Source organism: Gopherus flavomarginatus, chromosome 1, assembly GCF_025201925.1.
Source record: "Gopherus flavomarginatus isolate rGopFla2 chromosome 1, rGopFla2.mat.asm, whole genome shotgun sequence".
NCBI classification, from domain to species: Eukaryota; Metazoa; Chordata; order Testudines; family Testudinidae; genus Gopherus; species Gopherus flavomarginatus.
Genome location: NC_066617.1, coordinates 115,826,460 through 115,840,817, shown reverse-complemented (window position 1 = coordinate 115,840,817; position 14,358 = coordinate 115,826,460). Strand labels below are relative to the sequence as shown.

At 47.9% G+C, this 14,358-nt stretch overlaps 2 protein-coding genes across 2 annotated transcripts in view; both read left to right on the top strand.

Moving 5' to 3' along the window:
• LOC127031580 (sodium- and chloride-dependent betaine transporter-like) overlaps nucleotides 1-14,358 on the top strand; it is a 348,260-nt gene that overhangs the window by 118,750 nt on the left and 215,152 nt on the right. The window lies entirely within an intron of this gene.
• The window catches only part of SLC6A1 (solute carrier family 6 member 1), a 36,251-nt gene continuing 30,816 nt past the window's right edge, over nucleotides 8,924-14,358 (top strand). The window contains exon 1 of the mRNA XM_050936293.1: nucleotides 8,924-9,161. Within this exon, the coding sequence (XP_050792250.1) occupies nucleotides 8,924-9,161 (238 nt within the window). The remainder of the gene's footprint in view (nucleotides 9,162-14,358) is intronic.

Here is a 14,358-nt window from a genome sequence, read left to right as displayed (position 1 = left end):
AGATCCCCCATGATGCAGTGCTTTCCTGCTTTTCTGGTCCCAGAGTTCAGTGCGGTTGTCTGTTCTCCATTCTGTATGCCAGCGTTTCCCAAACTTTTTTGGCCACAGAACACTTTTTAGCCTATTACGGAACACTTGTAATATTATTTTGTAGTCGTTTGGTTTTGAAGTAAAATATTGCATTATTTATGCTCAAATATATTTTATTTTATAAAACAAAGCAAAAATACAAATTTAAAATAACTTGAACTAACAACTTCTAACTGGTAAGCACATATAAAGTAGTACAAAAATCAAGTGCAAGGATCTTTCATGGAACACCTATTCACATCGTGTGGAACACCAGACTTGCGTGGAACACAGTTTGGGAAACACTGCTGTATGCTAATGGAGATGTCTCCCTGTCCCATCTTTCATGCAGATGAGGCTAGGGGAGTTGTCTCTGTTCTCCATTCTGTATGCTAATGGAGATGTCTTAATCTTGTCACCCTTGTCAGGAGGGGTCTAGGTGTGTCTCTCAGCACCCGTCACTGCTCTCTGTAAGCCTTTTCTCTGATCGGTTTTGGTTCAAGCAGAGGCAGGGGAGGAGGGGTGTCATTCATGAGTCAGACAGGCTAGATACTGCACCCTGATTCCTCAAGAACACAGAGCTGACTGGTATCAATGTTTCTTACATTCCCTGAAAGGTCTTTTATATTCCTAGTGCAGCTCTGCCTACCACATACTATTGTTGCCATTGGGAGTCTTTGCAAGTACGCGGTAAGTGATCCTTCCCTGAGAACGACCATGCCCTGCCAGTGACACTCCTGAACCCTGATGCTTGAGTAATAAGGTGTACATTTACCAACTCCTCTGGTGCAATCCCCTATAGAAAGGCAAGGTGACACCCTTGGAAATGGTAGTAGCCTCCACATTTCCTGTATGCCACTGGATTCTGAACCTCACGATTCTCTGAAGGAAAAAGATGGAGAAATCGTCATGGATCAATGAAGGTATCTACCCAGGGTGAACAGGGTGCCTTGAGTGCACTAAAAAGAATATAGAAAATGTAATGTGAATGCAGCATTCTAGTGTAGAAACTCAGCTGAAATGCGGCTTGTGTCCATTTTCAGATGCCTCTGTCCTGATTATGTTTCTACTGAAGTCACTGGGAGTTTTGGCATAAAGTTCTTTGGGAGCAGGATAAACCATTATTTTTTATAGAAGACTAAGTAAGAACAGAAAAAGCCCATTGATGAGCAATGGACATTAGTACACAACAGTGTGTGTGAGAAAGAGATGTGGTATGGGCGAAAGAGAAGCTTCTGTACTTGGAGAGAAGAAATATGACAGGGCTAATTTAGCCTGGCAAAGTGAAGAGTATGACAGGGGTGTGTAAAATATTGTCATTAAGACGATCTTCTGAGCATTTCTGTGTACCTAGGTGCATTGTATAAGAATAAGGGAGCATTGGATTAAATTTAAAAAGCAAATGTGAAATGAATGAAGTTATACCATTTTTTAATACAATAGCACTGCTGAGAAGGAGGGAGGCTGCCACCCTTATGCCTCTTCCAGTCCTGGAACCAGCTGTGGGTTGAAACAACCCCAGTGTAAGTTAGAGTAGTGCAAGAGCAGCTCTAACGTATGTCGGCTTGTAATGGCTGCCTAGAGGCATGGCTGGCTGGGGTGCCGTGTATTCTGTTCTTGCCTCCTACACTGAAGGGGTGGGGCCAGAGGGGCCAGGAGAAGCAGACATAGAGCTGTCCATGACAGCTTTACAACAGCTGAGGATTCCCCCACTAAAGCAATCTTAATCTGCCCTTTACCGTCAGGTTTAAGGCCCCTTTGCACTATGCTGGAGGTGCTAAGAGAACTCAGCAAGGCCAAGGGTTTGGACCAACGCACAGAGGTATCCTCTGGAACTCACAGCTTCAAGCTGTTATTTTAATGAGATGTATGAACAGGTGAGAGACTGCCAAGAATAAGAACAGAGGCTGTCAGGAAACACTGACGTGGGGGTGAGAAACAAATTTCCCCTTCCCCTGGGTAGAATATTACAAATTAAAGTTCTGGAGGTTACAGAGGGGGATCACTTTCCTCTGAAGTATCTGAGACCAGCAACTGACAGCGCCTGGGGACTGGACTAGGCCGACCAGTGTCGGTGTTGGTATTTCATTCTGCTTTCAGGCATAGCAGTGTCAACCCTGAGTAAGTCCATTGATTTTGGCAGAGGCACTTCTGATAGTATAAGTGAGAGCAGGATCTCATGCACATGGGATCCATTTCCAGTGTCTGTTTTCCAAACACCTCCTTTCTTCTGGCCTAGTAGGGAACAGGCTTTGGCCTTGCTTTCCCCTGAAAGGAGAAGAGTTTGTGGGGATTTAAGTGATGTGCAAAAATATGGAGGGTCCAAAGAGATGGTCCTTCTTTTTACATAATATGAGAATTAGGGAATCGCTTTGTGCAGTTACTGGGCAGTGACCTTAGAACAAAGGATTAAGGGTTAGTTCCTCCTATAGTACATCATCCTGTGGAATTCTGAAACTCCCACAGGACATCCTGGAGTCAAGAATGATAGTTCAGTGGTTCTTGGGCTGTCTTCTCTGGGCCACTGGCAGCCCCAGTAGCACTTCCAGGTAGGTTACATCTACACAGCAATAGAAAACCCCGCAGTACCAAGTCTCAGAGCTGGGTCAATTGACTTGAGTTCATGGGGCTCGGGCTACAGATCTAAAAAGTAGCACTGTAGTTGTTCTAGCTCAGGCCAGAGCCTGGGCTCTAAGACACACCCCACAAGTGAGGGGCGTGAGCCTGAGCCCAGACATCTACACTGCAATTTTTAGCCCTGCAGCCCAAGCCCTGAAAGCCTGAGTCAGCTGACCCAGGTGAGTTGTGGCATTGGGTTGCACATGTACCCAGATCTGCTTCCATTAGAATGGTGAAGCATCAGTCAGTCCAACAGCAAGGACACTTCCAGCTAGCTGGGGGGTACCCCAGTCCAGGCTTCTCTTAGAATTTCTTGCTGATTTGTTTGCCTGAGTAAACTTAAACCATCAGCACTTCTCTGCATCCTCCCTCTCTTTCTTAGCCTGGTGTTTTCTTTGGAATAAATTTGACCAGTATCGAATGTGAGGATGACACTAACATTGGAGGATCAGCAAACCAACCTGAAGGTGGAGCTAAATAGCAAAGTGACTAGAGAGATTAGAGCAGTTGGGGCTGCAAACAACAGAAGGAGATTGGGTAATAAGTAATGTCAGGACCGAGACCCAGAGAGAAAGAGAATAAACTGTGCAGATGCAAAATGGGGAAGGAGGGAATGGGAGGAGGAGATGAAGAGAAACAAAACAGCTGCACCTGTCAGATTAAAGCAAGTTTATTTACATCTTGTCTCCTTAATACTGTGCTAATGTTAATTTCTCATGTAACCGAGCACTGAAGTTGCTTCAGGGAAAGCACAGAATCAGGATTAGGAGAGAATCGATCTCAGCCTTTTTCACAACGTGGAACACTTCTCAGGAGCTGTCTGATGTAGCCAGCCATCCCTTTAGTTATTTATATAGTGCCAGTCACTCAGTGCAGTGCATCTTGTGAGAGTCTTCTGGCCTGAAGCAGTCCACAGTGCAAAAGGCATCGGAGAGCTGCTTTTGGAGCTAGAGCACAAAGGGGGCTAGTGTTAATAACCTTTGACGCTCTGCATGCTAAGGTAATAGGCTGTCAGATTTCATGTTCGGGGCTATCGAGCACAGGAATCCCTTTCCCCTGTGCTCTCAGAGGGCCAGATTCTGCACTAGGGTGAAGAATGCAAGAAACTTCTCTGTCTTTGCACCCTTGTGAAAGGGTCACCTAGGGCCCCACTGAGGAGCACAACACCTGTTTCCTGCTAGCACCACCTGTGAGCACTAACTGCCTTTAAGGCATTGAGGGAGAGGTATGGTGAGACTCAGGCTTTGATCTTAACTCCTTCCCCAGCACTGACCAGCATGGAATGAGGAGCAGCTAGCACCCTCTTTATGGGATGTGGGGTCCTGCTCCAGCAAGTGCACCTAGGGAACACCAGAGGATACTCTGTCTGAGTCAGTCAGCAGCATGGCCCCTCCACACCTTCCAGTGCTCCACCAGCACCCAGGGCAGAGACTTTCCCAGAGACAGCCTAGGCGGGTAGTGAGTGGGGAGCAGTCAACCGTCAGTTTCCTGTCTGCTGTGCCCAGAACCACCCAGTTCTGGGAGGCCAGCATGAGAAAAACCCCAAACCTCAGGCTGTGGAAGCCAGCAGCTCCCATGGCATTGGCTAGGGTCACCCCTACAAGTGAGGAGTTTGTAAAACCTGGGCCAGGCCTGGCCAAATTGGTGCTGTTGGCAGGAAAATCTTATTGGTTCCTGTTGTGAGAGAAATGAGGAATATTTTCACTGTTCCCTCCTTTCAACATCAGGAAGGTCCTCCCTTTAACTCTAAGGTGATCAGGACAGGGGACAGAGTCAGAACCTTCCTCTCTCTCCTTCCTGTTGGCTGTGTTGCAGGCTTGAGCTGGTTGGGGGAAGGGGAGGGGCAATTCTGGCAGAAAATTGTGACTAATGGATTCCTCCCCTTTGTTTTTGTCAAAAAAAAATTGAGAGGAAATTTTTGCTTTTCCATCAAAGCAATCACCCACCTGAAACACAGTAATTTTCACCTGAAAACTACTGGAAACAAACAAAAAATCTAGTTTCTAGTTTCTCAACAAAAAGCCCCAAAATTTCCAAGGCAAGAGGGCACTTTCTGTGAAAATTTTGTTGTGAAAACCCAGCTTTCCTTTGGAAAAACATTTTGAGGGGAAATTTTTGAGCAGCCCTATTTGCAGCCTCAGTGCTCTGCTATGGGTGCCAGTAACATTAATGATCACAGATGCAAACTACTTAAACATATGCTGCTTCTGCAAAGAGCAGAAAATCAGCACAGACTCTATTGTGGCCTGATCAGCTGGTCACAGTTCTAAACAAGAAGTAACTGCATGGAGGAGGAGCAAGGCTGCTTGGCTGTCATTAAAATAGTGTGGCTGGAAGGAGCAGGCTAATTGACTGAACAACAGCCTGGACCATGTAATTAAATTAATTGCGACTCTACCTGTGACATTCATTTGTGTGGTTAGCAGAGCTCTGCCAAATGAGGATGGGTGTGAAAATATCTTTCACAAACATTGCTGGGAGTATTTTTGCTGTTTCGTTTCAAGCAATTTGGTACCCTTGAAATTATGTTTTTCTGTGAAATTTGAGAAGTTGGTTAATATTTCACGTTGAAGGATGTGAATACACAAAAGATCACTGCTGATCTCAATTTCAGCTTGCCACATTTGAAGCAGAGGTGGTGCAATTTCAGGGGATTTGAAGTGGAATTATCCCAAAATTAAGACTTTCAGAAACAGAGGCTTGATCCAACACTCATTGGAGTGCATGGGAATGTGGGCCCTGGGTCACACCTCAGCAGGTACCAAAAGGTAGGCCCCTAATGGCTCAGTGCTTAGCACTTTTGAAATTCAGGTCACTTATTTCTCTGCCATAGATTTAGGACACTAACTTTTGCCAAGTGCTTCTGAAAATCTTAGCTTGAGTTTACAATGTATGCAAAGCAGGCTGCATGCAGAAACCCACCACTGCATCACATTTAAGCTTTCTGGCCTTGTTTTCAAGGTTCTGCAGAGCACAGCCTAACTCCTGCTTGTAGCTCTGCTCTCATTAATTATGATTCTACGTGGTTTACAGTGCCCTAAAGTGTGCTAGGAACTTTACAGGACAATTAACATGACATGACGGAGAAGCTGAAAAGTACTCTGCTCTCACCAGGGAGCCAATGTAGGGCCTGGAGCCCAGGAGTTGGTCTTTATGAAGACCTGTGTTCCTGTGGTAGAAGAGCTGTTGCATTTTGTACCAGTCGGACCTTTTGCATGGTGTGCAGTTACATTCCTAGACAGGACTGCAGAAATCAAAATGGGAAGCAACTAATGCATGGGTCACTCTGGCCTGGACGGTGTCTGATAGGAAGGGGTACAATCTCCTGGCCAGTCACAGAAGGGAGGGGGTGGTTTTTTGCTGCCAAAGCTATTTGGGTATTGAGGAGCCTGAAAAATCCCCAAGGCTGCAGATGTGCACAAGTGTCTGAGGGCAGATGCCTTGAAAAGTGATGGATTTTGTGGAGTAATTGTTGTTGAAAGTGCTCCTCTCTTCTAAGCAGCACCGCCTCCGATTTGCCTAGGTTCAGTTTTAACCAGCTGCTGATTTTGGCTAGTCACTGAGAAAGTTGGGAGTGGGTGCTGTTCACATCTGATATAGAGCTGGGTGTCACCTGCAGGCTACTCGCATTTCAGCCCATGTGGCCTTTCCCAATAGACTGCATTTTTCCACCACTGATGCCCATTTTCTTCCACCTTCAGTTTCTGTTGCACAATCATCCTACAACGCTAGTGATGTGTGAAAACAGTGGGGTACGTGAGGCCACTATGATGTGAGTGTCTATAGCAGTAGTCCGAGGGTCACTGTGATGCCTCACTGATTCTTCCTCTCCTTGGCCTCTTGGTTGGGTTGAGTTTCCTAAAAATCAGTTTTGGCAGGGTTCAAAAGTTTAGCCACCTCCAGGAGGAGATAAAACAATTTCCTCACTGCAAGCAAAGAAGAAACCTCCAGTACAGTCCAATTCCTCTCCATCCCCACCCTAAATATAGAAAGTGTTACATATCGTCATTTCTTTAAGCAGTCTGACTGTAGAAGCTTGGGAAAGGAGCAAAGGGAGAATGGGTGTTATTTTTTTAGACATCAGCCTACATAAGCTTCTGTCTCTGAGCAAAAGAGTCAAAATGGCTTTGGCAGATCCCTGGTTACTCTAATTTGTTATATCCCCAGACAAAGGTAATTGTAAGGACAATCCACCACTGAGTCTACCCATAGGGTTTTTGGTGCTGCCTCTTCTGTGTTGTTTTGTAAATAGTCCTTTATTCCCTTTTATTTCCTGACACATTTTCTACAGTCTTTTTGCTCTACAAAATGAGTAATTTAAATACCAGGATTGGGTGGGTTGCTGGTTTGGATCAGGTTAGCAGATTGAGTAGGACAGAGAGCTGAGCTGATCATTCAAGCTTTCATTTCAAATGTCAGGAAATGGGCTATTGAAAAGTGTCTCATTTCTTGTGTCTCAAAGTATCTGCCGAGCCCTAGTTCTGAAGTGATAGTTAACAATTTGTTGGAGAAAGGAGTTACATTTATCAAAATTGGCCTTGTAGCGCGCAGGAAAGTGGTTTGAGTCTCTATTCTGTGTAGGGTGGGTGGGAAGCAGAAGCTTTTGTGGCTCCTCGTTTATAATATAAGAACTACAGTTATTTTCTTGTCCCTCCCATTCCCTTTTATCATCACCATACTTTTTCTACCTTCCTTGTCAGATTATACGGCAGAAGAAAATCTATTGTATTTAATAGGATGCCAATCACTGTAGTTGCTAGGACCTGATAATACCACTTAGCATGTTTGTGGTAGTTACATTATGTTCAAAGCCCTTTGGAATCATTCGCTAATGAATACTCACAGTGAGGCAAATGTGTATTATTATCTCTATAAACTGAGACTGAGAGGTTAAATGACTTGCCTCAAGCTAGCCTTAGCCACTAGACACTGCTGTCTCTTCACTGCATTATTTTATATTCTAATACTTGCTCTATTATTTTTTGAATTTGCAAATTTTGTTGCCCCAACAAATCTCTCTGGAGGATTGTGAGGATGGTTCTGTTGAGTATAATACAGGCTCCCCTTAGTGGAGGGTTAAATTTACCTGGTGCAGGGTGCCAACACAAGGCCAGCGCATGGCTTATGTCCTCTACTTAGGGCCTCAGGTCAATGGGAATCTTCAGTGGGCTTTGAATCAGGCTCTTCTGCTTTATGTTGAGGGCTTCAAAGGGACTTGAGTGGCCCATGCTGGCCCTCAGCACAGGGGTGAATTTCATCTGGAGAGATTGCCAGTAGAAAATGATGATTAGATACATTTGCACAGCAATATTGCGCAACAAAAGAGACTCAAACGTCACAACAAAATGCAGGAGGGTATGCCATGGCACGGGAAGTCATCTTCATGTTGTGACCCCCTTTGATCCGAGCAGTTAGCCAAATGCAGCGTGTTTCAGGTTGTTCCAGTTAGCAGTAGAAATTGGTGATAGTCAGGTATTTCTTTGATGCAGTCCTGTTTATTTACAAAATCCTGTTTCCATGAGCAGAGGAAGAGCCAAAGAGGAGACAGTGTCCTGCTTCTCTTACACACAGCCCCTTATCCCCAGAGGCCACTCCCGCCAATCTGCCACCCTAAGCAAAACTTCATTGTGCTGTCCCCCTCCTACCTTCTTAGAAGTTTGCAGCAGAAATTCATTCCCCATCTGCCCCCTGCAACTCTCCCCTGGCCTCCTCCAGCCCCTGGGGCCAGAACCTTCCAGCCCCCTGCAACTTTTCCCCTGGAGCTGCTCAGCTCAACTACAGCAGGACCTGGTCTTTCCCCGCCCAGCCCTCTGCACCATCCTAGCCTGCACCCCCAGCCCTGCCCCCTGCACACCCCATCCCCAACCCTCACCCCCTGCCTGGCCCCCAACACCCTCTGCACCTCCCACCTGCCCCACGGCCCTGCACCTTTCCAGAGGAGCTCTTTGTGTTGGGTTTGTAATATGGGGCAGCTGGGGAACAGGTGCGGAAAAGTTTGCATGACTTGCTGAAGGCTATACAAAGAGTCAGTCCACAAGCATTCAGGAGGATGTGGCTCATAGTCCTATGTCCCTATCCCACTGTTTTGGGCAAAGAGCAACTTCTCCCTCTACTGTCTCCTCAGAAGCACCAGCAAGAGCTTTGTCCAACCCACCAGTCCCATTTAATCTGAGATCAGCTGGGACTGAGAGTGTCATTCACGCCCCTCCAACCCATGCAGTAACTGTGAGCAGCGATGGGGAAGATTGACAACACGTCTGTGGAGCTAAATTCGCACTCCGAGGTGAAGCAGGCCGCCATTGAGGAATTTGAGCCAATCACCCAAGGAGATGAAAGCACCAAGAAGAGGAAGGAGCTCCCAGACAGAGGTTCTTGGAAGGGCAAATTTGACTTCCTGCTGTCCTGTGTGGGCTACGCTATTGGGCTGGGCAATGTCTGGCGGTTTCCATATCTCTGTGGCAAGAATGGAGGAGGTGAGCATAGAATGCTAAACACATGTTTTCCTTTATATCTGCCTCCACCCAGGATGTAGTTAGTGCTTTGAAATTTATCTGCACACTGACTGATCCTTTTCCCTCCTGTCCTGCCCTCAGTGTACCCATGATTCACCACATCAGATATACTGAGGCAACATAAGCCAATTGCCAGTTGAGATCAGGAAGAAATCATAGTAATGCTTTGCATTTCCATACAGCAGTACCTTTCACCCACAGATGGATCATAGGGGCATGAATGAGTTAAGCCTCACAACACAGCTGTGAGAGAAGTTAGTATTACTATCCCCATTTTACAGGTGAAGAAACTGAGGTACAGAGAGGTTAAAGTGACTTAACAATGGTCACCGAGGAATTCTGTGGCACAGCTGGAAATAGATCTGTTCTCTTCATGTATCCAATGTCTTGCTAAGTGCTATCACCTCTTACTCTTCAAATTCCATTAAAATCCCTCTTTTCCTTACTGCCCCCTTGGCTAAATCGCTTGGCCTCACCTTGGTCATCTCTTAAAGTGTGTGAGAGTGATGGTCTCATAGAAGCAGGGCACTCGACTAAGAATCAAGGGAACTGGATTGAATTCCCTGCTCAGCCACAGACTCCTGTGCCTTTGGCAAGTCACATAATCTATCCTGTGTCTCCATTCTGTCTCTAGAAACTGTGGCTATTTGTACTAACCTGGCTCACGGGGATAAAATCCACCAGTGATTGAGGCACTAAGACACTCCAGTGATGGTGGTCATAGAAGTACCCAGATGGCCTCGATTTTCTGTAGTCCTCTTCTCCCTCTCCACCATTTTGTCAAAGCTCTGCTGCTAACGTCACCTTCCTCTCTCACTGCGTCATCCATGTCCCTCACTTTCTCCACTTGTCTCACTGGCTTTCCATCCCTTACCGTGTCCAGCTCAGACTACTCCTCGCCTCCAACACTACCAATAATCTCAGCTCCAGTTGTCACTAGGTTCACATTTCCTCTTACTTCCTTCCCCATCCTCTTGACTTCCCCCACTCCATCTTTTCCCAGTCTTGGTTTTTCCCCCTCCAGTCATGCTGCTCTCTGTGCTTGAAAAATCTTCCCTCCTAGGCCACCAGTCTTCTTTTTCCTCTCCTTTAAATTCCTCCTAAAAACTCACTTCCTCTCTGACCTGCTTGTCCTTCTCGTGAGCTCTCTCTCCCACCCCTTCCTCACTGTACTGTTGTCCCATGTCTGACATTGCCTTTGTGTTTCATCTAGTTTGCATGTTGGGGAAAGAGACCCCTCCAACTGATCACAGGTGTCCTGACTCCCTGTCCCCTACACTAACCACTAGACAATACTCTGCCCATGAAATTCTATCACAGCACATTATCGAATCATAGAAATGTAGGGCTGGAAGGGACTCTCAAGAGGTCATCTAGTGCAGGGGTTCTCAACCTTTTTCTTTCTGAGGCCCCTCCTAATATGCTATGAAAATTCCCTGGTCCAGCTGTGCCACAACTGTTTTTCTGCATATAAAAGCCAGGGCTGGCGTCAAGGGATAGCAAGTGGCGCAATTGCCCGAGATCCCGTACCACAGAGCTGAGTTGCTCAGGCTTTGGCTTCAGCCCCGGATGATGGGCTTCGGGGCCCCTGGCTGCAGTTCTGCGCAGCAGGGCTTTCGCTCTCTGCCCTGGGCCCTAAGAAGCCTACCATCAGCCATGCTTGGCAGACTCCCTGAAACCTGTCTGTGGCCCTGGACCTCTGGTTGAGAACCAATGGTCTAGTGCAACCCCTTGCACCAAGGCAGGACCAAGTAAACCTAGACCACCCCTGACAGATCTTTGTCTAATCTGTTCTTAAAAAAACTCCAAAGATGGGGATTCCACAACCTCCCCTGGAAGTCTATTCCAGTGCTTAACTACCCTTATAGTTAGAAAGTTCTTCCTAATAGCTAATCTAACACAATTAGGTGCGCTATGAGCTTTTACAGCTTCCTCTGAAGTATCAGGCACCGACTACTGTTGGTGACCAGGTTAGGTGGCCCAGGTGTCTCTCCCTTCTGTTCCTATTTTCTTATGTCAATTCATAAGGAATAATGATTTTGTGGGGCAGTACTGAGTTATGGGAGAGGTGGCTTTTATTGCTGGCTCTGCCACTCTGTGGGTGCATGATCTCAGACAAGTCACAGCACCTCAGCGAGGCTGTTTCTTCATAACTAAATTGGAGATAATAATAGATATCTCAGGGGTGTTATGAGGCTAAAATAATTCCTCTCTGCAAAACATGCTGAGCCCCGAGGAGGGAAGTGCCAAGTGCTATTGTTAGTGTTACAAATCCAGCACTATATGATCTCCAACACAGCAGGGGCAGGGATGCAGAGCAATCCATCAGGATGTTCAGAAAATGCTGGATGAGCCTGGCAAAGTTGTCAGTTGCTATAAGAAACGTTGCTTTCAGGAAATGTAGAGTCGTGCTCTGTGCCTGCATAGTTTCAAGGCCCCGTGCTGCTGGTCCATGCAGCATGTTCCATTGCTGTCTCCATCAGTCACTCCTCTGGTCCTCTTCCAATCTGGCTTCCATCAAGCAACTGTTTCTGCAGCCTGCCACAGTGAGCAGCAGTGGAGGCTGCTGATGTCTGAAAATAAGCCGGCAAAGGGACACACAAAGCACTGCTCAGAGCCACTTGAAAGCAGAGAGGAAGGATCAGTCAACATCTGACTCAGAACCGGGTAGGCAATGCCTTCTGTGCCGAGGCTGAGGCACCTCCACTGCTGAGCAGACAGTGGGTGGAACTCCAATTATATATCAGCACATGCAATGTTGAAAGCAAAGTTGTGCTTCCATTACGCACAGGCAAATTTAATGGAATGACAATATTGTCGTTTCACTTACTGCTGTCACATCAGCTCAACTCCCAGTCGATTTGATCTGTATTGTAATCAGGGACACAGTGAGGGTGAGATTCATCCCAGGTAGACATACCCTTAGCACTGAATATAGCTCAGTAGGTCCTAACAATTGTCTGATGAGAAATTTAGACTGTGCATACCTGATAGTGAATGTTTCTTTAACTGCTTATGACTGGCATTTGACCTTGATTAAGTCTACAAACAATCAGTGGGCAGTGGTGGCCATTTTCTTTACTAATTATTAGCAGTATTGGTTTGTATCACATTAGTGCCTAGAGGCTCCAACCAAGACTGGGGCTGCATTGTGCCAGGTACAGTACAAACCCAGTCCCTGTTCCAAAGAGCTAAATCTAAATAGAGAAGGGAAACAAGGCGAGGAGAGTAAGGAAAAATTATTTTCATCCCAAGAGACTGACTTGCCCCTGATCACACTGGAACAGAACCCAGATCTCCTGAGTCCCACCCTTGTTTTTTACTAACATTTCTCCATATCATTTCAGCCCAGGGTGTAATTTTCCTCCCAGAAGGTTATAATAGGGTGACCAATGACGCAAGGCTCCGATCACGGTTTGCCCATGTCTAGGATCTACCACAATATGACTGAATACTAATAGCCTCAGAGATTGGATCTGACCTTTCCCAAAGTTCTTAGAAGGCTTGACTCTGATTTCTGGCTTGCGGGCATGCATCGCTAGCTAGAATGCAGCAAGGGGTGCTGATTGGCACGTTTCTATGACAGCGTTGGAGAGGTTTTTTTAACTCAAGAAGTTGAATATAAGCCAGCACTTTTTGCCAGCTGGGAGTTCAAGCTCACGGCCGTCAAGCTGCTTGCCCGCAGCACACTGACCGTGTCCCCCTGCCACCTGCTGCCAACTTATGTTCCTGAATCACTGCCCTAGATGCATGTAAAGGGGCTTGAAGCCAACTTCCCCCTGTGGGGCTCAGCTGTCTATCCAGCTCCCATTGGGCTTCAGCTGTTTACCCGCTGAGTCAGCAGTCCTGAATGATGTGATGTGTCTCTGCAGAGCCATCCCTAGTGGTTTGATGGAGCCCAATACTGTCAGAGATGGACCCAGCCACAGTGATCCATGATTTTAGGTTGTACAGCCTTGATTATTGTAAACCTCTATACCTGAGGCTGAAGATGCAAATTCTGAGGGGGTGGGAGGGACCCAGCTAATCCAGAGTGCAGCAGCCCTCTGCTGTGTGACCCTGGGAGGCGGGAGTGTTTCACTGCAGCGCTCCAGTCATATCACTCCCTCCTCGTTAAACAGAGTCAGGGCCACCCAGAGGATTCCGGGGGCCTGGGGCCATCGGTGGCAGGTGGCTCCGGAGGACCTCCCGCAGGCGTGCCTGCGCAGGGTCCACTGGTCCCGCGGCTCCGGTGGAGCATCCACAGGCACGCCTGTGGGAGGTCCACAGGAGCTGCGGGACCAGCAGACCCTCCGCAGCCATGCCTGCAGGAGGTCCACCGGAGCCGTGGGACCGGCAAGCGGCAGGGGACCCCCCACCCGGCGAAATGTCTAGAGCCGGCCCTGTTTGGCGGCGGGGGGCCCTTCCGTTCTGGGACCTGCCGCTGAAGTGCCCCGAAGACCCACAGCGAGGGCCCCCCGCCGACGAATTACCGCCGAAGCGGGACCCGCCGCAGAAGTGCAGCCCGCTCTTCAGCAGTAATTCGGTGGCGGGGGACCCCTGCCGCTGGTCTTCGGGGCACTTCGGCGGCGGGTCCCTGAATGGAAGGGCCCCCTGCCGCCGAAGACTGGGTTGCACTTCGGCGGCAGGTCCCGCTTCAGTGGTAGTGCTATGGCGGGGTGTCCTTCCGCCCCGGAGCGGAAGGAATCCCCTGCCAGCGAAGACCGGGAGCGGAAGAAGCTCCGGGGCCCGGCCCCGCAAGAGTTTTCTGGGGCCCCTGAGCGAGTGAAGGACTCCGCTCCAGGGGCCCTGAAAAACTCTCGTGGGGGCCCCTGCAGAGCCCGGGGCCTGGGGCAAATTGCCCCTCTTGCCCCCCCCCCCTTTTGGGTGGCCCTGAACAGAGTGCCCATTCAAAGTCATGGTGCAAATCTTCAGAGCTCAGGGGGTTGGGTCTGAGGTAGCTGAGCAACCACCACTCTCTCCACAATCAGGACCCTCTGTGACAGCATCCATCCTAAGGGCAATAGACCTCTCTACAACCTGTGTTAGACCCGTGAAAGCTGGAGTCTGAGCTTTCTCAACAGCCATCCTATGGCTGCAGAACTGCCTTCCTCAAGAAATCCAACTGACCTCAAATCTCGCTGCCGGCGGGTCCAGCTGCAAGACCCAACAGGTTTTC